General features: G+C 44.2%; 1 protein-coding gene and 1 long non-coding RNA gene across 5 annotated transcripts in view; one reads left to right on the top strand and one right to left on the bottom strand.

Annotated features, from left to right (window-relative positions):
• LOC131504256 (uncharacterized) overlaps positions 1-4,181 on the bottom strand; it is a 42,940-nt gene extending 38,759 nt beyond the window's left edge. For 3 of the 4 annotated variants that reach the window (XR_009257884.1, XR_009257883.1, XR_009257882.1), the window contains exon 1: positions 1,836-1,950. This is a non-coding gene — a long non-coding RNA (uncharacterized LOC131504256). Of the gene's footprint in view, positions 1-1,835; positions 1,951-2,732 lie in introns of those variants that run through there. The other variant, XR_009257885.1, reaches the window with a different exon arrangement.
• Positions 1,933-23,861, top strand: SARS1 (seryl-tRNA synthetase 1). Its single transcript, XM_058716318.1, has 11 exons — positions 1,933-2,146; positions 8,967-9,037; positions 13,641-13,718; positions 15,223-15,381; positions 16,354-16,497; positions 17,264-17,419; positions 20,497-20,718; positions 21,276-21,405; positions 21,675-21,832; positions 22,961-23,090; positions 23,432-23,861. The coding sequence occupies exons 1-11, from the start codon at positions 2,011-2,013 to the stop codon at positions 23,587-23,589; spliced, it is 1,542 nt and encodes a 513-aa protein (XP_058572301.1). The 5' UTR covers positions 1,933-2,010; the 3' UTR covers positions 23,590-23,861.
• Positions 23,862-25,109: the final 1,248 nt, after the last annotated feature.

Here is a 25,109-nt window from a genome sequence, read left to right as displayed (position 1 = left end):
TGCGTTAGCTTCTGGCAGTATAGTAACACTGGTTATTTCCTGCTGATCAGAAATTCTAATAGCAGCTGCATATATCTGATTAGTAAGAAGGGAGAGTGAATTTTTAAAAATCATGTTTTTTAGACAAACATTTCAAAACAGGGGGGACAAGGTGATGAAAAGGTTAGGAATTATTAGGCTAGCAGTTAGCTAAGATTCACCTCCAGCTTTAAAAATGCTATGATTCTAAGCTGATGAAGTATGCTATTATGTTAATGTGTTATATTTATCAGGTAACAGCATTTTAAAGGAAGATGGCTGTGATATAACAATAAGACTAATGGTGAAAATTCCTAAGGAAATTTAAAGAGGACAGAATTTTTTTTAAAAATTAAGCTTATTTATTTCAAGAGAGAGAGAGAGAGCAAGTGAGGGGCAGAGACAGAGGGAGAGAAAGAACGCCAAGCAGGCTCCACATTATCAACACAGAGCCCGAAGTGGGGCTCAAACTCATGAACCATGAGATCATGACCTGAGCCGAAACCAAGAGTCAGAGGTTTAACTGGCTAAGCTACCCAGGCACCCCTGAAGAAGAGAGAATTTTAAGGTCACCCTTCCAATTATACTGATTATATTGGCCCAATGGACCTCCTCCCCGAGGCCTGAGCCCCAGGGCAGGCTTAGGAACGCCCATCACCATCCAGAAACTTAGTAAATAAAACAACACACTTTGGCAGTGACTTCACTGACATAGAAGCAGTCAGCCCCTATCAGACCTTGCCCTCAGAAGGTTTCAGGGAATCTAACACTTGGATGACTGTTTTCTTACATGTTTTCTTCAGAGACTGCAGGTTCCTACATGTCCTTTACACTGGTTTTGAATCTAGCATCCTAGGCAAACTGAACCTAAACCCTCTTATTCAAGCCTCCCTCCAGATCTCTACTTGTCAGCTTCACCACTGTCTTTAGCCCTACACTGTATCTAAGTTGGCTTGGCAGACACTTACTGGGAAGCAGGGAGAGCAATGCCATATCCTCATCACAGAAGCCCATGCACATGCCATAAGACCAAGGAGGTCTTAGCATAGTCAGCTGGTGGGGCATTGGGGCAGTGGGGCTCTAAAGTCTCTGTAGAGGATGGGGTGAACAGACCGTCTATTCCCAAATCCTCCAAATAATCTCTTGTTACCAGGAGGGCTTTTTGATAACTTTGGCTCCAATCAGCAACCACAATATTTCACTGTAAAGGCCTTTACATTATTAAAAATGAAAATATGGTGAAATCTTTGCTCAAGGACCCAATATGTGACTTCAACACCTTGTACTGCCTTCATATCTGCTAAATACTTTTCTCTTTGTTAGAGTCTTTTCATGTCTCTCAACTATTTCAACTGCACTTTTCCAATCCTGTGATCCTAAAGGTTGGTAACAGGACAATATGGTTTACTCAATAATCCAGTTAGGAAAGGTATCTTAGCAGGAAAACAGGAATCTCCTGTTACCAACCTTCAGGACTTTAACATGAGACTAAAACAGAGACTAAAATATGTAACCATAGTCTTGTCACAAGATGGAGAAGAGAACAGAAATTCAGGGAGACGGTCCAGTCTTAGGAACCATCCTTGCAAGACAAAAACTGGCATCTATTGGAAGCTCCAGCTTCCAGAAGCCAGAGACCATATTGGCAGGCCTCTGCCTACACTGAGATATGCCCTTTAACATGAGGAAACTGAGGCACTCGCTTTCATGGGACAACCAGAGACCCTACAATCAGCGCTGGGACAGACAGGGACAAAGGCCCATGAACCAGACCGGACCTGCGCACGACCTGAAAAACCCACGTCCAAACACTCCACCTTCCTATCCGCTGCCCAGTCTCCGACACAGCTCCTTCCGGCCGAGAGGGGGCGCCTGCGCCCTCCTGCCGCGCCTGCGCGGGGAGGGCGGGTCAGCGCGCCGGCGCAGTGCGGCGGTCAGTGGCTGCGGTCATACGTTCTTCACATCCCATAGTGTGGCCCGAGAGCAGGAAAGATGGTGCTGGATCTGGATTTGTTTCGGGTAGATAAAGGAGGGGACCCAGCCCTCATCCGAGAGACGCAGGAGAAGCGCTTCAAGGACCCGGGACTAGTAGATCAGCTGGTGAAGGCAGACGGCGAGTGGCGACGATGTAAGTACCAGGACGCTCAGGGTGTCCCACGGTTCTAATACCAACTTCATCTCTCTGATCTCGTTACCGCTCCTGAGACCACAGCTTCTGCCCCTCGTCAGTCCCCTCCCTGGTTGCGGTGACTCCGAGGCTCTCACTATCCCCTAAAACGCACGGGGCGAGCCGGGACCGTCCCACCATTTCCCTCCGCCCGGGTGGTGGGAGCTGCCTTCCATGCGTGCTCTGTGCGGCTCTCTGGTCGGCTGGGGAGGAGCATGGCGCGTGCGCATCAAGAGCTGTCAAGCGTTCCTGCGGCAAGGGTAGCCAGAAGAAAGCTAGAGCGGGAGGTTTGGGGTGAGAGGGTCCCCTTTCCTAACACCTGTCTTTGGTCGCTTTAGGTCCCTTTCTCATCTTCCGTAAGCCCCGAGTGGTGTCCCTCTAATTTGATAGGATCTAAGGCTCCAGCCTGAGACTGAGTCACGTTTGCAACGTAATAGTTTCAGTCCACCCATATTGGAAGTATTTTGAGACTTAGGCAGCCGCTCCTGGCTAAAAACAAAGATCTCCGAGCTTTGGGGAAGGTCATCCCTCTGACCTGCAGGCATACCTGTAAGAATCGAGGAAAGACTTTTCCGTAGTTGACCGGACATGGGGAGAGAAGCGAGGTGAGGCAAGAACAAGCTTGTAACTATTAAGGCTGTTTAATTGTGATATGTGCAAGTTTTCCGGAAAAGACGTTAGCAGAGTTGGTCTAGAACCTGGAACTGATCCGGGCATCTTTCGTGAAGCTAAATAAAACCAGAGAACCCTCTGCCTATCAACCTCTGCCTGGATTAACTGGAGTAGTCACTGATTGGCCGGAAGCTGTCAAGCACATGTGACTCTTTTTTTTTTTTTTTTTGTCTGATGCAATAGGTCTGCAACCAGCTGAGGGCCAGGTTTTATGACAGCACGCTGCAAAGGCACTTGCTATCCAAAAATGTGGTGGATTTCTATTAGGAAAATTGATTTTCCTAAATTTATCAGGGTATAGGGTAGGAAAAGAGTATTTGATTAATTCCTGTTGTCTGCTAATTCTGTAGTCTTCATTCATTCTAATGTGGTATTTGACTGTGAGATCCCACCACCGATTCACATGTAAATCTGAATTTTTAAGTTGCAATGGAATTAAATGGAAGAAAAAAACTAGACTGGACACTTTTACTGAATCAGAAGTCAGAAGTATCAGATTTTGTGTCAGCCGTTAAAGACTTTGAATGTGTTAGTCTCTTGTCTGTAACATGCACGTCCACAGGAAATTCTGCCCCTTACATGATGAGTGGATATGTGGTGAAGGGATGAGTTCTTTGGGGACAAGGTTGTTTTATTCACCTGGTATGTCCTAGTAGCTAGGGTATACATATACATACAGGATATACATATACACATGTATACATTTAATCCCAGTACCTAGCACTGTACCTGGTTCTTAGCGAGGGTTTGACAAAGGTTTATTGAATTCACAAATAGTTTCTGTGTTCAGGCCACTATGCCCTTCTGTATGAAAAACAGTTTATGTAGTTTATTTTCAACATACCTGTTGATTTGATTCTTTTCTACCTGACATCCCTTCCAAATACTTTCTTTGCAGCCAAAAGTTCATGATGTTTCCCAAGTCACTGGCTGCCCAAGTTGGACATCAACAGATCTTACATCGAGGTTCTTTTACGTCTGAGCCTCAGATCAGAGGTTGGGGTTCTTTTGTTATTGGCTGCAACAAGGACTTGTAACCCAGAGCCACATTAAAAACTCAGATCATGTTCCCTGAATGAGGACACAGCAGGCTTCACAAGTATACCTATTTGTCTGCCTGTAGACTTGCAAGACTTGCCACGAGGGCTTTGTGTGGAACATAGATGTCTGATACAACGTGGAGTCATAGTATCACATCGGAGTTGACCACAACTCTTCTAACTCCAAAGATTCAAACTAGGATTTCTTCTTTTTAATAAAGAGTAATATGGCAAGGACACATTTGGACATCTGATAAGCATTTGTCTCGACTATTTCCAAAGCAACTATATTTCAGTGTATCTTGAAATCTGCTACTAATTACAGGAATTCTATCTAGCCTGTGCACTCCTGCACGAGATTTCTCTTTACCAACTGTTGAAGTTATTTCCACTTAACCCTACTGCACACGCCTTAAGCCAGGTCCTTCTCATTGGGAGAACTTTCTAACTGCTTTCAGCTTCACCCCAGAGTCACCTAGTGCAGGGCCACATCCAGAACATGTAATCTTTTTGTAGTTTAAATCTAATCATTTTACATCCAGGTTTAAGTCTTGCAGTGGCATTCTTACCTTAAAGCAGCGCTGTCTGATGGAAATATAATGTGAGCCACATGTGTGATTGTAAATTTTCTGGTAGTCACTTAAAAAGGGAAAGAAAAACAAGAAATTAAAATTTTTTAAAATTTCATTTTGGAGAGAGAGTGTGTGCAAACAGGGAAGAGGGGCAGTGGGGAAAGAGAATCTTAAGCAGACTCCACACTCAGCACGGAGCCGGGCACAGGGCTCCATCCCATGACACTGGGATCGTGACCTGAGCCAAAATCAAGAATTGGTCACTCAACCGAGCCACCCAGGCGCCCTAGGAAATTAATTTTAGCAAGATATTATATTACCCAATATATAAAAAATTAATGTTCAATATGTGATCAGTATAAAAACTGAGATATTTTACATCCTTTTTCTTTTTCACAAGTCTTCAGAATCCGATGTATATTTTACATGTACAGTATATCTCAATTTGGGCTTGCCATGTTTCGTATCCTCAGTAGCCTCAGGTAGCTAGCGGCTACCATATCAGACAGTGTTGCCCTAAAGCATAAAAATGCAAATTACTTCACATAATTTACAAAGCTCCACATGTCTTCCTAGCCTCATCTTCTGTCACTCTCCAACATATGCCCTCCACTCTTTGTTCTAGCCTTGTTATGCTACCTGTATGCTCTTTCACACACCTGTGATTGTTGCCTCTTCTTGGAATATTCCTTACCAGGCTGCTGCCCCCACTTCCATCAGCCCTCTTTGCTAAACCAACTCTGTTCCCATAGTACTACCTCATTTGTTGAGTGTTCTCTGTATCTCATGTACCTTGTTGTGGCGTTTACACTATTTTGATACACAACCTTTCTAAGCTTATTTTTATTGAGATGTAATATATTCAGTAAAGTATGCAAATTTTAATGTGCAGCTTAATAGGTTTTATAAATCTGTATACCTGTGTAACCACCATCCAGATCAAGATCAAAGACATTCGCAGCATCCCAGCAGTCTCACGTGCCCCTTCCAAAAATACCAGTATTCTGCCCTCTGTCACCATAAATTAATTTTGCCTGATTTTGGACTTAATATAAATGGGTTTACATAGCATATACACTTTTGTATGTGCCTTCTTTCTCTCAAAATTATGCCTATAAGATTGTTCCATCTTTTCATGTGGAGCAGTGGTTGGTTCTTTTTCATTGCTGTACAGTACTCCCTTATGTAAATATACCAATCATCATATAAATACTCCAATCAGTTCTACTGATGGCCATTTGGATTACTACCGATTTAAGGGTGTTATGAATAAGGTGCTATGAACATTGTTTTGTGTGTCTCTTGGTAGACATAAGCACTCATTTCTGTTAGGTATATGCCCTGGAGTAGAGTTGCTGAATCATGAGGTAGGGACATGTTTAGAGATAGTAGATATTACCAAATAGTTATCCAAAGTAGTCATAGCAGTGAGCGCTCCCACTAGCAAAAGAAGAGTTCTAGTTGTTCTATATTCTTGCCCTTAGTATTGGCAGTCTTTTTAATTTTAGCCATTCTGGTGGATTTGTAGTGGTATCTCATTGTGGTTTTAATATGAATTTTCCTGATTACTAAAGATATTGAGCACCTGTTCATAAACCTCTTAGTACTTGGATAGCCTATCTTAAGAAGTGTCTGTTCAAGGATGTTGACCAATTATTATTTGTTTGTCTTTTTCTTATTGATTTGTAGGAATTCTTTATCCATTCTGGATATAAGACCTTGTCAGATGTATGTATTGCACATATTTTCTCCCAGTTTGTGACTTGCCTCTCACTCTTTCAGTCATTTAATGAATAGAAATTAATTTTTATGAAGTCTAGTTTATTGATCTCTTCTTTATAGTTTATGCTTCCTGTGTTCTGTTTAGGAAGTCTTTTCATATCCCAAGTTCCTGAAGAGTTTCTCCAATATTTTTTCTAGAAGTTGTATTACCTTGCCTTTCACATTTAGATGGATGATTCATCTCACGTTGATTTTGGTGTATGATGTGAGATAGAGATCAAGTTCATTTCTCCCATGCAGCAAGCTAGGAATAGAAGGAACTACTTTAATCTGATAATAGGTATTTATCAAAAAGCCTATAGCTAATGTTCTTAATGATGAAGTACTGAATGCTTCTCCCCTGAGGTTGGGAACAAGACAAAGATATCTGCTATCACCACTTCTAATCCACATCATGCTAGAGGTTCTAGACAGTCTAATACAAGGCAAGAAAAAGAAATAAAGGATTGGAATAGAATGTGATGACAGATGGTAACTAGATTTACTGTGGTAATCATTTTGCAGTGTATACAAGTATCAAATCATTATGTTGTACACGTAAGTAATGTAAGATATGTCAATTATACCTCAGTAAAAAAGAGAATTAAAGTGGTCATTTTTTGCAGATAACTCGATTGTGTATGCAGCATCTAAACTATTAGAATTAAATTTAGCAAGATCACTGTATGTAATGTACAGAATCAATGATATTTCTTTTTTTTTTAATTTTTAAAAACATTTTTTATGTTGGGGTGCCTGGGTGGCTCAGTCAGCTGAGCGTCGGACTTCAGCTCAGGTCATGATCTCACCACTTGCGAGTTCAAGCCCCACGTTGGGCCAGATCTGTGCTGACAGCTCAGACGCTGGAGCCTGCTTCAGATTCTGTGTCTCCCTCTCTCTCTGCCCCTCCTCTGCTCACGCTCTGTCTCTCTCTCTCAAAAATAGACACAGGATCCAAAGAGGCTGCAGGCTCTGAGCTGTCAGCACAGAGCCCAATGCAGGGCTTGAACTCATGGACCATGAGATCATGACCTGAGCCGAAGTCAGGTGTTTAACCGATTGAGCCACCCAGGCGCCCCAATGATATTTCTAGATACAAATAATAATTAAAAAGCACTGATATCTAGAATACTTTTAATAAATGATGTTCAAGATCCCTGCACTGAAAACTACAAAACATTCCTGAGAAATTAAAGATAATGAAGGGATATGCTATATTCATTGATTGAAACATTCAGCATTGTTATATTATTTTTCATTGTCTTTTCTCTTTTCAACACCTAGCATGATATTTTCTTTTATATTGCCAGCACTTAACATAGGGCCTTGCAAATAGGGACTAAATAAAAATTTTAAAACCTTTTTATGTCAAAATAGTTACAGATTCACAGGGAGTTGCAAAAATAGTATAAGAAGGTCCTGTGTACCCTTCACCCAGTTTTCCTCAATGACAACATCTAGCATAGCTAGTACAATATTAAAGCCAAGAAATTGACATTGCCACAATTCACAGACCTTATTCAGATTTCACCAGTTTTACATGCACTTTGTGTGTGTGTGTGTGTGTGTGTGTGTGTGTGTGTGTGTGTGTGGTTCTATGCGACTTTATCCCATGTGTAAGTTTGTATAACAACTGCCACACTCAGGACAGAACGGTTCCATCACCACAGAGACCCTCTTACTGCCCCTTTGTAGTCCATTCTGTTTTCCCCTCTCCCCTCCAACCCTGGTGACCACTCTTCTGTTCCTATCTCTCTAATCAATATAAGTGAATGAGAAAGTAGTTACATCATTTTGTGCTGAAGTTTATTAGCTCAAGTTCAGCAAAACCTTAGAAAATAGCTACCTAGGTGCTGTCTCATTTCTAGTCATCATTTCACCTATCAAAAACTTGATTTTTGCTGTATTGCTACTCAGGCTTAGATTCAAGTGGTCCAACTTTTGCTAATTAGACTAATGAACCACAATACTGACATGCTAATTTGGGCCACAGTACCCCTATAGGCTGATTAGTGCACTGTCTTCCCCAAAAGAAACTAAAGTATAAGAAACTTAATCTCAGGGCACTTGGGTGGCTCAGTCTGTTGAGCATCCGACTTCGGCTCAGGTCGTGATCTCATGGTATGTGAGTTTGAGCCCTGCATTGGGCTCTGCGCTGACAGCTCAGAGCCTGGAGCCTGCTTTGGATTCCGTCTCCCTCTCTCTCTGCCCCTCCCATGCTCACACTCTGTCTCTCTCTGTCTCAAAAATAAATAAACATTAAAAAAAAAATTTTAAGAAACTTACTCTCAAGGCCGCAGGTGAGATTTATGTCAGAGCAAAGGGAATAACATTAACCATTTCTGGCACAAGTTCATGGGACTAGAAACAAGACTGCCCTCTTTCTAGAGTCTAGCACATATCACATAGTTTCTTTAAGTGGCTTTCAAGATAATTGAGCAAGTTATAGTTACTTGAGTTTTTTCCAGGTTTCTCAGATGTGTTATTCTACTGTGACATTATCCAGCTTGTGATACTTTCTAATTTCAGTCCCAGAAGGGACTTTTCCTAGTCATCAAATGCTGAGGTAATCCTATTGTCACCACTACATGCCAACTAAATTGGGGGCTCTAAAGCTGTAAGATTTCACAGCTTCATGAGATCCTTTAGCTCTGCCTAAAGGTCCATGATTAAGAGAGGGGGATGTTTTAATTATGTGCATGTCTTTGGTATATTCTTGGATTCTTTCTTCTTCAGGCCGATTTCGAGCAGACAACTTGAACAAGCTGAAGAACCTATGCAGCAAGACAATTGGGGAGAAAATGAAGGTGAGAGAATGGTAACAGCCTTGAGAACTTGAGCAGAGGGGTTTCATCTTGCTCTTGGTTAACCCTCATGTAGTGTCTAACTTAGTACCTAATTCTAGGAGGTACTTAATTCTTAGCACCTAATTCTAGGAGATACTGAATTTCTTACCAGGGGAAAATATTTTAAAAATAAAAGAAGGAAGTGGGGAAGGGAACTAAGAGGCACCTTCAGGGAAAGGTGAGTCCATCTTCTGTCTTCAGATATGTCTTAGTCCTTTCAGGCTGCTATAACAGAGTACCATAGATTGGGCGCCTTATAAACAAGGGAAGTTTATTTCTCACAGTTCTGGAGACTAGTAAGTCCAAGATCAAGGGGCTGGCAGATTCCATGTTGGTGAGGACCCGCTTCCTGGTTCATAGGCAGGCCTCTTGTTGTATCCTCACATGATAGAAAAGAGCTCTCTGGGGTCTCTTATAAGGAGAGCACTAATCTCTTTGATGAGGGCTTTGCCTTCACGGTCTAATTTACTCTGAAAGACCCCACTTCCAAATACCATCACACTGGGGATTAGGTTTCAACATACAGATTTTGGGAGGACACAGACATTCAGTCTGCAGCAAGATAAGATTCTTGCCACATTGCTCATTCGTTGTCTATTTTGTTCTTTTTTTTTTTTACTTTTTTTAATGCATTTTAATTCATTTTTGAGAGACAGAGTATGAGTGGGGGAGGGGCAGAGAGAGAGAGGGAGACACAACATCTTAGTCAGGCTTCAGGCTCTGAGCTGTCAGCACAGAGCCCGATGCAGGGCTTGAACCCACGGACTGCAAAATCATGCATGACCCAAGCCGAAGTCAGATGCCCAACTGACTGAGCCACCCAGGCGCCCCTTGTCCAGTTATTTCTTAAGCTCAACCTACAGTGCCAGAAAGGTTTTCTTATGGTGGACTTGAGATTCTTTGTCTCAGTGTCATCGTGCTGTTTAATGAAAAGAGCGCAGATAAGGAGTTCAGATCCTGGATTGCTAGCTGTGTGGCTTCAGCCAAGTACACTTCTGAGCTTCGGTTTTCTCATGTGTGAAATGTCAGTGTTAACATTCACCTACAGAACAGAACTGGAAGAACTAAAGTTTTTAAATATGGAGAACCTGGCACAATGCCTACAACATTGTAGTTCTTCAGCAAGTGCAAGTAACAACAGAGGGCAAGTAGTTACTGGTTTTCATCCAAAAACTCTTTCCTTGCTTGGAGAATGTTAAGTTTCAGCTTGGGCTTGCTTTGGTATCCAGAATAGTTGATGTTTTTAATCTTTCTTCAGAAATATCCTCGGGGCACCTGGGTGGCTCATTGATTGAATGTCCAACTTCGGCTCAGGTCATGATCTCACAGTTTGTGCAGTCAAGTCCCACGTCGGGCTCTGTGCTGACAGCTCAGAGCCTAGAGCCTGCTTCAGATTCTATGTCTCCCTCTCTCTCTGCCCCTCTCCTGCTGGTGCTTATGCTCTCTCTCTCTCTCTCTCTCTCTCTCTCTCTCTCAAAAATAAATAAATAAATAAATAAACAAACAAACAAATAAATAAATAAATAATCTTTTATAAATTTAAAAAAAGAATGAAAGATTTACTCATTTAAAAAAAAGTCCTCTTATCCCCTTAATCGTTTTTAAAAAAGTTTTTTAAAGTTTTGTTATATTTATTTAAAAAAATTTTTTTAATGTTTATTTTTGAGAGAGAGAGACCAAGCATGAGCGGGGGAGGGTCAGAAAGAGAGGGAGACATAGAATCTGAAGCAGGCTCCAGGCTTTGAGCTGTCAGCACAGAGCCTGACCCAGGGCTTGAACCCACAAACTGTGAGATCATAACCTGAGCTGAAGTCGGATGCTTAACTGACTGAGCCACCCAGGTACTCCAGAATGTTTTCTTTTCTTTTTGAGAGAAAGGGAGATAGAGCATAAATGGGGGAGGGGCAGAGAAAGAGGGAGACACAGAATCCGAAGCAGGCTCCAGGCTCCAAGCTGCCAGCACAGAGCCCGATGCAGAGCTCAAACTCACAGACTGTGAGATTGTGACCTGAGCCGAAGTCAGACACTTAACCAACTGAGCCACCCAAGCACCACATCCCCTTAATCATATTTAAAAAACATATTAAATGTTCCCTAAAATCTGTCTTGTTTTTAAGTTGTAAACCTCTAAACTAAACCAAAACATGAAATTTTGGAACCTGAGCTAGTAAAGAGCATAACAAAAAGAGTTCTTCCGGATTCTAGCACGTTACACTTTGTGATAATCTGAATCCTTCTCTCTAACAGTATCTTGTTACACTTTCAGCTTGTGACTGGCTGTGGAAATTGGTATCAATGATCATATAGTTTTCTTCCTTTGGGACTCATGATGCTTAATCATTTGCATGTTAGAGGCCCCATAATTATGCTAATTCCAGTGTATGCTCCTGTCTGTATTCTTTGGGGCGTATATATAGTGTCAGCCAAGTATTATCCTAGCAAGAAGATGGAAGTGTTTTCATTTGCAGTAGCATTCTTAGATCCCTTTACTGTAGTCCCGCAACGAGTGTTCTCCCTTACTGTCCATTAGAATGGTCTTAGTGCTTTAATTTGTATAGCGCTGGAAAGTATTGAAAAACCTTTTATGTACATCTCATTTTGGTTTTGAAATTTGCTGCAAACCTATAGTATATTTGTCAACCTTATTAAAAGGGTAAGAGAATAGGTTTAGGAAATTAAGGGGCTTTCCTAAAATCGCATCGTAAGTTAGTTCCAGGCCCAGAACTTGAACCTGGAACTTGAATTTGCTACCCAGAGGAATTATCAGCTGGCAAGGAGCCTCAGCCTATCTTGGCTACTAGATATGGAAAACCTTGAGATTTGAGGCCATTTTTTCCTACCTCAGTAGTCTATGCTTGTACTTAACAAGACTCATTCTGGTATTTTCAGACTTTTGCTGCTTTTTTTTTTTTTTTTTTTAATGTTTATTTTTGAGAGAGAGACAGAGTGGGAATGGGGCAGGGACAGAGAGAGGGAGACACAGAATCCAAAGCAGGCTCCAGGCTCTGAGCTGTCAGCATAGAGCCGGATGCAGGGCTCAAACCCACAGGCTGCAAGATCATGACCTGAGCTGAAGTTGGACACTTAACCGACTGAGCCACCCAGGCGCCCCTGGACTTTAGCCACTTTTTAAGATGAGTTTGCTTGAGTCACTGAAGGATGTGAGTTATGGTTAGCATCCTGGCTTTTCACTTTGGTGTATGTGATTGTGTAATAAATCTAAAGGATTTCTATACTTTACCCTCGAAAGATTTGGTTCTTTCTTATGACTCAGTTTTGTGCAGTGGTATATGAGGTTGTATAAACGTAATTGCCTATTGTTTTATGTATAGAATTTAAAGAAATCTTTAGAATATTGCACATGATTTGTAGTTGTAAAACAGGCTCTGAATCTCACCTTGTTTTTGTGCAAGTTTTGCTGAGGTTTTACATACCCTGTTATAATGGCCTTTGATAATTTTCTTTAACTCCTTTTTTTAAAAATTTTTTAAAAATATTTATTTATTTTTGAGAGAGAGAGTGTGAGCCGGGGAGAGGCAGAGAGAGAGGGAGACACAGAATCTGAAGCAGGCTCCAGGCTCCGAGCTGTCAGCACAGAGCCCAACGGGGCTCGAACCCATGAACTATGAGATCATAACCTGAGCCAAAGTCAGACGCTCAACCGACTGGTCCACCCAGGCGCCCCTAGCTCTTTCTTTTTTTTTAAGTTTATTTATGTATTTTGAGAGACAGAGAGTGAGTGGGGGAGGGGCCAAGAGAGAGGGAGAGAGAATCCAGTGCAGGCTCTGCACTGTCAGTGTGGAGCCAGATGCAGGGCTCAAACTCGAATCAAGAGATTATGACCTGAGCCAAAACCGAGAGTCAGACACAACTGACTGAGCCACCCAGGTGTCCCTTACTGCTTTTCATTTGGGAAGAGTTTGACTCCTAAAATGATTTTCTTCATGGCTCTGGGCAAGGATTGGAAACGATTTGGCAGACTATCATAAAGAACAGGAGAAGAGAAACCAGAGAATAGAAAACCTAGCCCTGGGCACATTCTGCCGTTTTGCCACACTGCATTGATTGCTTTAAACTTAGTTCCAGATTTGGTGACTTTTTTCCTTAAAAATTTTGTTTTCCTTGGCATCCTAATATTCTATCATCACATCCATTTTTTCCCTTTACCCCCGGTGCTCAGTGCTGGGATGGTTCCTAGGAAGTTGACCAGAATTCACAAATTCACACCCAGGCACCTGCCCCACCACTGAGCAATGGTATGAACATTTTCACACATTCTTGGTGTCCATAACCCCTCATGTCCAGGGCAGACATTCTTCTCACGTTCCTGTTGGTGTCAGCCCTCTGACCCCGATGGGTTAATTGATCTGGCGAGGATCAAAAAGCTAGAGAGTGGTAGAATAAGGACTTGAAACTTTGATTTCTCACTTCCAGTTTACTAATTTTTCCTCTTATGTGTTGCAGCTTTTAGATTAGTTTATATACTAATTTGGTGTGCGCTTCTAAAACTATGTCAAAATTTTTCTTTCATTTAATATATTGTTTTGTTTTGTTGTCCCTGCAGAAAAAAGAGCCAGTGGGGGATGAGTCCATTCCGGAGGATGTATTAAATCTTGATGACCTCACTGCAGACACTTTAGCTGTAAGTTATTGTCCTTTCCTTTTCTAGGCTGGATTTCTGTTCTTTCATTGTAACTTTATTCCCAGACAAGCAAGTGCTCACACTCTGCCCCACATAGCACTGTGCGCCGTTGAATGTGTGCAGCGGGAAGTGGCCCCGTCCGCTCTTGTTGCACTCTCCACCTGAGTGTTTGTTACATCGCAGAGATGGAGACAGATGGAATGGAAAAGTTGCGAGTAGGAAGAAGAGAAAAAAGGAATTGAGCTATGTTTGGTTTATAGAACCTGTTTTCACAAAGTCCAGGAATTTTTCAGTCTGCTGGAATTCGCTAAATATTCCCAACAGTGAACCTAGGGGAGTAATTTTCAAGTTTTTTAGTCATCGAACCTTTTCTTAAAACCTGTAACACAAAAGCGTAGCAAGGGAATAAATACACAAAAGCAGAGTTGCTGCGCTTGAAGGGCTAGGTTGGGGGTCCTATTCCTGTCCAGGCCAACTTGCTAAGGGCTCCCCAGCCCCAAGAAATCAGTTTGAAACACTTGGAAGAAGGAATACAAAATAAGCTTAAGACAGGGTCTCTTGCTCCTAACAAATTTATAATCTTTCTAGGGAACAGTTAAATGTAGTATGTAAGAGTGCTAAGTTGTTTTAATTAGGAATATTAGAAGGTACAAGTTGTTTTTTTTATTTTTTTTTTATTTTTTTTTTAATTTTTTTTTTTTTTTTTTTTTTTTTATTTATTTTTGGGACAGAGAGAGACAGAGCATGAACGGGGGAGGGGCAGAGAGAGAGGGAGACACAGAATCGGAAACAGGCTCCAGGCTCCGAGCCATCAGCCCAGAGCCTGACGCGGGGCTCGAACTCACGGACCGCGAGATCGTGACCTGGCTGAAGTCGGAAGCTTAACCGACTGCGCCACCCAGGCGCCCAAGTTGTTTTTTTTTTAATGTTTATTTATTTGAGAGAGAGAGAGAGAGAGAGAGAGAACACGTGAGCGGGGGGAGGGGCAGAGGGAGAGGGAGACAATTTGAAGCAGGCTCCGGGATCTGAGCTGTCAGCACAGAGCCCAAAGCGGGCTTGAACTCATAAACTGTGAGATCATGACCTGAGCTGAAGTCAGACACTCAACCCACTGAGCCATCCAGGCACCCCTAGAAAGTACAAGTTAAGGGAAAGAGCTCTTACAAGAGCTACAGTATTAAAACCCCTGAGATATACTGAAATGAGAAGAATGGCCAGAATTTATCCATCTCTGCCTTAGGTACCCCAAAAGAAAATGCCAATGAGTTTTTACGGGGCAAGATTGTGTGTGTGTGTGTGTGTGTGTGTGTGTGTGCGTGTGCGTGTGCGTGAGTGTGTGAGAGAGAGAGAGAGATAAACTGGTTCTTTGAAAGCCTTCATTGTTAATTTTTAAAATGCTGTCATAAGGATTGTCATTAGAGCACAATAGGGCAGCAGAATCTTATTCCTGCTGTATCCTTGACCTGCTGTGGCCTGAGTACTGGCCTGGCCTGTTCATCTACAGAACCTGAAAGTCTCACAAATCAAAAAAGTCCGGCTCCTCATCGATGAAGCCATCCTAAAATGTGATGCCGAGCGGGTAAAGTTGGAGGCAGAGCGGTTTGAGAACCTCCGAGAGATAGGGAACCTTCTGCATCCCTCTGTGCCCATCAGCAATGACGAGGTAGGTGTGGGTGTCACAGCAGGCGGCTGCCTCCACTGCTCGCCTCTGTTGGGGATGGGGCGGGGCGGGAGGAGGACAGGGAAATGCTGGCACTCTCTGTATAATATGCCTTGTGTCAGAAGCTGGCTTTTTGTAAAATTCACTCTGCCCACCAATTGAGAATTGAAAGAGTCAGATCCTTGTCTGATCGGGAAGTAGCAGAGACAGCAGGTAGGAGGAGACTCCTGGCACAGAAATCTCTTCTAAATCGGGCTGCTGTCCTCCACTGCGTGTTGCCCGTGGTAGCAGCGGGTCCTGTGGGAGGGATCTGCTAAATCAACCTCACCCCTCACCCACACCCTGCTGAGAAGCTGCAGGTTGAAGGGAAATCTGCATGATAAAAGTTTCCTGCTGAGTGGGAGCTTCCCCAACACAAAGCTGTTCTGAGCCCAGCCTTTGTTCCCCGACACCCCAGCCGTGGCTAGGCCCATCTGTGCCTCTTTCATTCATTCCCTGGTGAACGAGTGTTAAACTCACTGCTGCCTGGGGTGGGAGACTCGGGAGGTCAGGGCCCTGAGCCCGCCCTCGTGTGGCCCCAGGACCAATGAGAACCTGGAAAAAAAAAAATCTACATTCTCCTCTGCACCCCAGGCAATGCTGATTGGGGGGGAGGGGGTTGTCCTGTTGCGGATTCTCTAGGAGTCCTTTAAAAGGGTAAAAAAATGTGAGAAAAAGACCTCTTAGAAATTCATGATTTCAGTTCCATGGCTATAATTGCTTCTAGGAATTTGTGAATTATTATTTCTCTATTGAGCACAGATTCTCTAGCAAATTCCCTTCCCTAGTTTCTGTACACAATGACCAAAGCCTAGTGTTTGAGTTCAGTAGTAGTTTCACAAAGCTCTAGGTTGTTCTTGGAATGGGGTGTGGAAAGGTGGAGGTTGCGGGGTTCAGTGATTGTGCATCTTTCTCTCCTGTTCTTGTTTTCCTTAGGATGCAGACAACAAAGTCGAGAGGATCTGGGGTGACTGTACGGTCAGGAAGAAGTACTCTCACGTGGACCTGGTGGTGATGGTAGATGGCTTTGAAGGCGAAAAGGGGGCCGTGGTGGCTGGAAGTCGAGGGTACTTCCTGAAGGTAAGAGTCAGGAACCCATAGCGATGGGATTATAAAAAAGGAGCTAAAAACAATATGTGCAGAAAACATAACCTACTTAAAGAAGCCCACAAATCCAGCACTTGTTCTTGCCTTTCTTCTGCACACTTACTGGCAGTAGATGCAGTTCTCTTTCTGAGGCAGGAAAGTGCTTATCAGGATCCCCTAGAACAAAAGCCACTAAGTGATCCTCTGTTATGAATATATGTTGCACTGACTGAATCACAACAGTCTGCTTTTAAGGAGCTTAGTGTACTTGGACCAGCAGACAACAGAGTCGAGCTCAAGTCAATGAGTGCTGGGGTGTGAATAGGCCCAGAGGACTATGAGAACAGGTAGGTAGAGGCAACAAACCCAGAGTAGTTGGGACAGAGGGCAGATAAATTCAGGGAAGACTTCCAGAGGAACGTGGGAAAATCATTTTGGAGATTCTGTACATATATACACATACATAAACGTGCTCTCCATACACACATGAGTCCAGTGTCGTGAGAGTTACTGCAAGAAAGTCCTCCTGTGCACCCTGGACAAAGAATCTTTTTTGCCTCGCTTTGTTTCTCCTTACAGTGTGCCTAGATGATGTGCTGGGCATTGATGTTAAGAAGGAATCTCTTGGGTCAACTGTTGGGGTTCACGGTCTTTGCTGGCCTCCTGTGTGTCCCCAGTTGCCTCTGAGTGTTAAGTTCTAGCAGATAAACATGATGGCGATAGAACCCAATCACACAGTGCCATGTCTCTGCTCCTTTAGGGGGTCCTGGTATTCCTGGAACAGGCGCTCATCCAGTATGCCCTTCGCACTTTGGGGAGTCGGGGCTACACTCCCATTTATACTCCCTTTTTCATGAGGAAGGAGGTCATGCAGGAAGTGGCACAGCTCAGCCAGTTTGACGAAGAACTGTATAAGGTGAGTAAGCCTGGGGCAGTGTGGCAGAATGCCTTAAGTTACAACGTTTAACTTCAAAGATACAGAGCAGTGCTGACCAGTAGAACTTGCTGCGATGATGGAAATATTCTGTATCATGGCTGTTGAGCACTTAAAATGTGGCTAGTACAATTTTAATCTTTGTTAAATTTTACCTTAAATGGCTACCTGTGTCTAGTGGCTACCATACTGGACAGTGCGTTCATAGAGTCTATATTATCTTTCCCCAGATAATCTGTATGATTTATCTAAATTGAGCATACTTTAATTCCATGGGCTTTGAAAAGAAGTACATTTTTGAGTGCTTGGGACAAAAGAAAATTATAGAAGTGGCTGATCTTCCTGTATCCTCCTACTCCTAGCCCCAGACTAGTTGCTTCTGGAGGGTGAGACATATTTTCCTTGGGATGGATGTGGCTTCCGGGTTGTGACTCTTTCCCAATCATGGACCATCTCAGGGAGAGCCATAGCTATTCATGTTGAGAGTCAGAGGGTCGTTCTGATGAGCTGACTCCAACACCAGCTGTGGCACCCGCAGTCTGCCTAGCACGTAGAATTTCTAGAGTGTCTCTGCTAACAGCTGCCCCTCACAGCATAGTCCACTTTTCACTTGTCCCCCATCCTCCTTCTGTGAGAAGGGGGCCACTTTGCTCCTACTGAGAAGGAGGTAGACAATGCTCTTGGGCTCACTTGACTTATCTTAGGTAGAGAGAGGAGTTTAATAGTTAGAACTTCTTCCCACTGGGTCCTATTGATGACTTCTAGTTAGGCTTTCATTCAAGATGCATTGGGAAGCAAATGTTTTCTAAACTCTGATCATTAGTGTAACCTTGATGTCCTGCCTCTCTTCTCTTTCTTTCTTTTAATTTCTTTTTAATTAAAATTTTTTACAGGTTTATTTTTGATAGTGTGTGCACACACACAGGTTGGGAAGGACCAGAATGGGGGGTGGGAATGGAGGATGCGAAGCCGGCTCTGTGCCGACATCAGAGAGCCCAATGTGGGGCCCGAACTCACAAACTATGAGTTCATGACCTGAGCGGAAGTCAGACACTTAACTCAGGAGCCCCTTCCCTTTCTTTCTTTCTTTTAATGAGGAGAGGAATGTGTTCATGTATCAGCTGAAACCGGTTTTCTCTTTTCTTTTTTTCCTTATCTCAACCCCAAGATTGGATAATCACTAACAGAGCTTTAGAAGGATGCCCTTCATGTAACACCAGGGAGAAGCTTATATGGAGGATTATGAGAGGCACACTAGGTGGCAAGTGCCCTTTATGTTTCCTGCATTCTCCCTCCCTCTCTTCCGGATGCTTCTTGGATCCATATACAGGGAGAGTCACGGGTCTCAGTAGTGAGAGTCTGGGCTGGCACTTCTTGCCTAATAACCTCAGTGTGTGAATTCTCTGGAGCAGCGTTGTCCAGTAGAACTCTCTGCAGTGATGGGAATGTTCTGTATCTACTATCCAGTTTGGCAGCACCAGCCATATGTGGCCATCGAACACTTGAAATGTGGCTAATGCAAGCCAAGGAACTAAATTTTAATTTAATTAATTAATTTAAAAAAAAATTTTTTTTAATGTTTATTTATTTCTGAGACAGAGGGAGACAGAGCATGAGTGGGGGAGGGGCAGAGAGAGAGAGGGGGACACAGAATCCGAAGCAGGCTCCAGGCTCTGAGCTGTCAGCACAGAGCCCGACACGGGGCTCGAACTCACAGACTGCGAGATCATGACCTGAGCCGAAGCCGGACGCTCAACCAACTGAGCCACCCAGGTGCCCCAAAATTTTAATTTAATTTAAAGAGCCATTGATGGCTAGTGGCTATACTGTATTAGACTGCATAGCTCTGGAGTTTTTCTACGTTGTATGTGGGTAGCCTCATAAGAGGCTAAATTCCCATGGTCAAGTAGCAGTGTAGTCTTCCGGGTCCCCCAGCACTAACCCAGAGGAAGTTTCCTCCCTCCATTTTTTAAAATTAAAATAATACCACATGACAAAGTTTGGAAATGATGGGGAGAAATCATCATCTTTCCCAATTCCTAATACAACAGTTGACATTTTTAATATCCTTTTGGGGGCTTTTTTCATACATCTATCATTTTCTACTACTTCTAATCACAATGTATATAGATTGCCTCAGCATTACATCAAAATCATTTTTCAGGGGCGCCTGGGTGGCGCAGTCGGTTAAGCGTCCGACTTCAGCCAGGTCACGATCTCGCGGTCCGTGAGTTCGAGCCCCGCGTCAGGCTCTGGGCTGATGGCTCAGAGCCTGGAGCCTGTTTCCGATTCTGTGTCTCCCTCTCTCTCTGCCCCTCCCCCGTTCATGCTCTGTCTCTCTCTGTCCCAAAAATAAATGAAAAACGTTGAAAAAAAAAATTAAAAAAAAAAAAAAAAATCATTTTTCAGTGTTACTTCGTGGTCTTCATAACCATCATTTTTTAATGGTTACATAATATTACATGGCTGTGATGTAGGATTGTTGCCTCTTCCCTTGTTGAAATATTTAGGGGGGCTTCCTTTTTTGCCATCATTAAGTCATGTTACAATGAACTTTGCCCTGTTTCTACCTTTTTTTCTTCTGCGTTACTTTCTTCAGCTGAACACCAAAGTGATTTTTTAAGGAGAATAATCCTAGACTAACTCACAAGCACCCCGAAAGCAGAGCCCAGGTCTCCTTTTGTCCAGCAGTAGCAAACTTGGCACTTCGTAAACACCTAACAAACATTTGGCAAGTGGATTCATTTATACTGCTACCAGCACAGCCAACCGTCATTGGCCACTGTACGTTATTCATAAAGGTCTCATTTATTAGATAAATAACAAAATATTATCAGAATATCTTACCTCCTTTTAATTTGCATTTCTTTGATCTCTGCTAGGGATCCCCTTTTGGAGTGACCTGTTCCCTCTTTTGTCTTTTTAGCTTCCCCTGCTCACTTCCAGGCAGGGATTGAAGTCAGTTCTCCCCATCCCATCACTCAAATCTTCCCTGTGGTTTCTTCTAGCTGAGGTCCTCACCCCTCACTCTTAACTAATAGAGGTCCCTCCTCCTACAGGTGATTGGCAAAGGCAGTGAAAAGTCGGATGACAACTCCTATGATGAGAAATACCTGATTGCCACATCAGAGCAGCCTATAGCTGCTCTGCACCGGGATGAGTGGCTGCGGCCCGAGGATCTGCCAATCAAGTATGCCGGCCTGTCCACCTGCTTTCGCCAGGAGGTGGGCTCCCATGGCCGAGACACCCGCGGCATCTTTCGAGTCCATCAGTTTGAGAAGGTGAGTGGTCAGGTCAGGGTGAGGAGTAGGACCCTTCTTCCATGCATCTCTCCGGGGTGGTTAGAGGAGAGGCACGATCTGTGTTACTCGGACCCACCCTGGCTTCACTCTTCCCTCTCGCCGACTACATCTGTTTCTGCCTAAGAAGCACGTGCTGGAGTGGCTGTGAGCACAGACTCTGGAACCAGGCTGCCTGAGTCCCAGCGCCAGCTCCAACACTTAGCAGCTGTGTAACCTTGAATAAACTGCTTCTCTTCTCTGTGCTCAGTTTTCTCCTCTGCAAAAGGAGGATAATAATAGCACGTCCCTCATTAGGCCTGCGGTGAGGATTCAACTAGTTGATGGGATAAAGTACTTAGAACAGTACCTGGTGTGCACAGGGCAAGAGCTCCACGTAGCATTTGTTCTTGCGGCCCCAGTCCAGTCCAGCGCCAACCTCATGTGGGGCCCCAGCCTCACCTGACTCCCAGGGGTGTGGGAAGAGGTCTTCACTGCAAAGATATCTCCCACTTCAGCCCTGCCCTGTCGTCACGGTCTCCTTGGGTCCTCCTCTGCAGATTGAACAGTTTGTCTACTCGTCACCACACGACAACAAGTCATGGGAGATGTTTGAAGAGATGATTGCTACCGCAGAGGACTTCTACCAGTCTTTGGGGATCCCTTACCACATTGTGAATATTGTCTCAGGTATCAGCGTCCCTTTCCCACGTCGCACAAACACCACCCTCACCAGCAGGGCTGCCACACAGAGCAAAATAGCTCACGATCCAATTAATTGCCACATTAATTAAAACATCACACTCTTATCACTTGGGAGTGTTTGGTGATAAGAATATCTGGGTGTGATTTCACTTCTGGGGAGAGGATGTAAATTAAGGAATTCTGCAGGTTTGCTAAAGGTCAGTCTTGTGAAATCCCATCCCTCCTTCATGAATTCTAGGGGTTTTCCCTTACAGGTTCTTTGAATCATGCTGCCAGTAAGAAGCTTGACCTGGAGGCCTGGTTTCCGGGCTCCGGAGCCTTCCGTGAGTTAGTCTCCTGTTCTAACTGCACAGACTATCAGGCTCGCCGGCTCCGAATCCGATACGGGCAAACCAAGAAGATGATGGACAAGGTAGACGGCCCCTGGGGAGGCAGGAAATAGGGCCCTTGTGCAGAATAGGTCCATCTTATTTCTCAGTCCTTGGAGTATGTTCTATCCCATCGTCATAGGAAAATCTGAGCTTCTCAGTCTAGACCAAAAAGGGAACCTGAAAGTGACTTCTACTGAATCAGGACTGAGTCTATGTATGTATGTATGTATGTATTTTTTTAAGTTTATTTATTTTGAGAGAGAGAGAGAGAGAGAGAGAGTGTGTGTGTGTGTGCGCGCGTGCATGGGAGAGGGGCAGAGAGAAGGAGAGGAGAGAATCCCAAGCAGTCTCCATGCTGTCAGTGCAGAGCCCAATGTGGAGCTCAGTCTCCTGAACAGAACTGTGAGATCATGACCTGAGCTGAGATCAATAATCAGACCCAACTACCCAACCACCCAGGCGTCCCAGGACTGAGTCCTTTAAAAAAATTTTTTTTTAATGTTTATTTTTGAGAGAGAGAGAGACAGCAGGGGAGAGGCAGATAGGGAGACACAGAATCTGAAGCAGGCTCCAGGCTCTGTACTGTTAGCACAGGGCCCGACACAGGGCTCAAACCCACAAACTGTGAGATCATGGCCTGAGCAAGGTCAGATGCTTAACCAACTGAGCCACCCAGGTGCCCTGAGTCCTTTTAGATAGAAACCTGAATCTAGCTCTATTCTACAAGGTAATTCTAGCTTTTCTCTTTTGGACTTTGTTTTCTGTGACTCCAGATAAAGGATAATCCCCATTTGTCTATAGAAAACAAGTTGAAGGCAGTGTCTTCCCTCTCACCAAAGAAGGTCTGGGTTTGTAAGCTTATCTCTTCAAACCCAATTCTCAGGCCCTAATGTTTTCCAAGTCTTGAAGGGACTTGAAAGGGGTAAAAGGGAGAGGCCTCTTGTTAGTTTCCTCCTCCCCCTAAAGGGCCTGGCTCTCCTCCATTTGCTGGGGCCTACCACTTGTCGCTCATGGAGACCTGAGGAATCTTAATTCAAATCCAGAAAAAGATCAATAATGATTTTGATTTGGAAATCTACGGTTGGGAAGTCTGGCTGAGTGGGTGGTTCCTGGTCATGAGTAAGACCAGGCTGAGTTTCGTGTTCCCTGTGGGGACCCTGTCTTCACAGGTAGAGTTTGTCCACATGCTCAATGCCACGATGTGCGCCACCACTCGCACCATCTGCGCCATCCTGGAGAACTACCAGACAGAGAAGGGCATTGTTGTGCCTGAGAAATTGAAGGAGTTCATGCCGCCAGGTAAAACTCCCTGCCCGGCCATCTTCCTCCTCTTCTGTCTTCATACTCTTCTGCATAGCAAGCCCCTTTCAGAATGTACCAGCTTTTCTTGTTCCCAGACTCTGCCTATCCTCTGGTGCTAGGCGTTACAGGGGGCAAAGTTGAGAGAGTAGCCAGTACAGGTATGACATTCAAGTGCAGCTAAAATTCAGACTGGGGAAGAAAAGAATTAATGAAACCAGTTGCCATCGTGGGTGCCCTTTTGTTCATAGGGATCACTGTCTTGTGGAACTCTCCCCAGAGGCCCTTGGGCTTTGACTCCTGAGATACGATAGGTTATTTGATTGGCTCTCTTCTTCCAGGTCTCCAAGAACTGATCCCTTTTGTGAAGCCTGCCCCCATTGACCAGGAGCCATCAAAGAAGCAGAAGAAGCAGCATGAGGGCAGCAAAAAGAAAGGGGCAGCAAGAGATGTCCCCCTAGAAAGCCGGCTGCAGAACATGGAGGTCACTGATTCTTGAACATTCCTTCCTCCCGGTTTGTCAGGCTCTCGTTTCTGTCAGCTGGGATCTCAGAACCTGCCCACGGGCAGGGAAGCCAAGCACCCACTCGTCCCCGCCCCATCTGACTGCATTGCTAAAAGGGGAACAGTCTGCCGTGTACAACACAACGTTCCTGTCTCTTTGCATGGGCATAGGATCCAATCACTGATGACTGATGAAACCATGTAATAAAGGATCTCTGGGGAAGGCTAGGACTATTCCACAGTCTTCTGCCCAGGGCTCGAACCCTGTCTCTGACAGTTGTCCCTGGAACCACACTTCTGCTTTTCCTTCTAAAGAAGGCTGTTCCATTTAGCAAGTCAGACAACCTTTGAGAAGGCAGGTGAAGGCAGGGGTAGATTAGGAAGGGCTCTAGGGGAGAGTGAAAACTTTGTCTTAGACACACAAGCTTGCAGAAGGGCCAGATCCTTCTCTGTAAATCTGACCCTGCTTAAAAGCAGTTAGGTAAGACTAGCTTAGAGGCCAGAGTTGACATAAAAAACCTCACGGTGCTTCTGTTCCCTAGGATGGGCTCCATGGGAAGGGCAGGAGGCTGTGAAACCACAGGAAAGATGAGACTGTGTTTAATGCCACAGTCCCCAGAATCAGGAGCACAAGTTGGAGCCTTATTAACACCTGCTTCTCTTGCCCAGTCACCCCCAAGTGGGAGACCAACCAGAAGAACAGAAGGGAGGGAGGAAGGATATTTTCTCCTTTCTCTGGTGCTCCCTCTGTTGCCCTAATGGCCAGTTGACCATTTCCCTGGGGAGGGTGATGTTTAGGCCTTTTATTTGCTGCCTTTCATCTGCAATGTACAAACACTTCACTTTAATAACACCTTATGTTAGTATAGTGCTTCTCTTCCAGGAGCCTAACAGACTTACTATACTGATCTCTTTTATCTTTGTGACAGTCCCAGACGAGAGGGTGGGGACATGATTATACGTCTTCCATTGTACAGAAGACAGGGTACCAGGCGAGTAAGGGAGATGAGACAACATGACCAGGTGGGAGCCAGGAGTCCCTACTTCTCAGCAGTGCTCAGTGCCTATTGTGTTTCTTTGGAAGATGAGGGCATGGCTCCGAACTGGCCTGTCACTTAGGAGCCTTTACTTGATCTCCACGCCCTTAGTCCCTAAGCAGCAACTTCCCCAGGCCTGCCTGAGCTTGGCACCCAGGAAGGAGGCTGTGTGCTGGTCTTCCACTAGGGACTTGGGACTGATCCTGTTCATCTTGCTACTGGAAACCCTGTCGGACTGGGCCACCCATAAGGATGACCACGATGACTCTCCTGCCACCAGGTAGGCTCCACCAGCCTGCCTCTACTGTAGCCCATTGCCCTCCGCTCTGGGATAACAAAGCCAGGGCAAGGGGATGAAAGAACAAACTGCTCCCCACCACACACACTTCTTCCCCGTTTGAAAAGCCTACTGGGCTTTAGGGTTAGAAACTTTCTTTTTTTTTTTTTTTTTTAAATTTTTTTTTTTTCAACGTTTTTT

The sequence above is a fragment of the Neofelis nebulosa genome, chromosome 2 (genome assembly GCF_028018385.1).
Source record: "Neofelis nebulosa isolate mNeoNeb1 chromosome 2, mNeoNeb1.pri, whole genome shotgun sequence".
NCBI lineage: Eukaryota > Metazoa > Chordata > Mammalia > Carnivora > Felidae > Neofelis > Neofelis nebulosa.
This window is presented reverse-complemented; position numbering and strand designations above follow the sequence as displayed.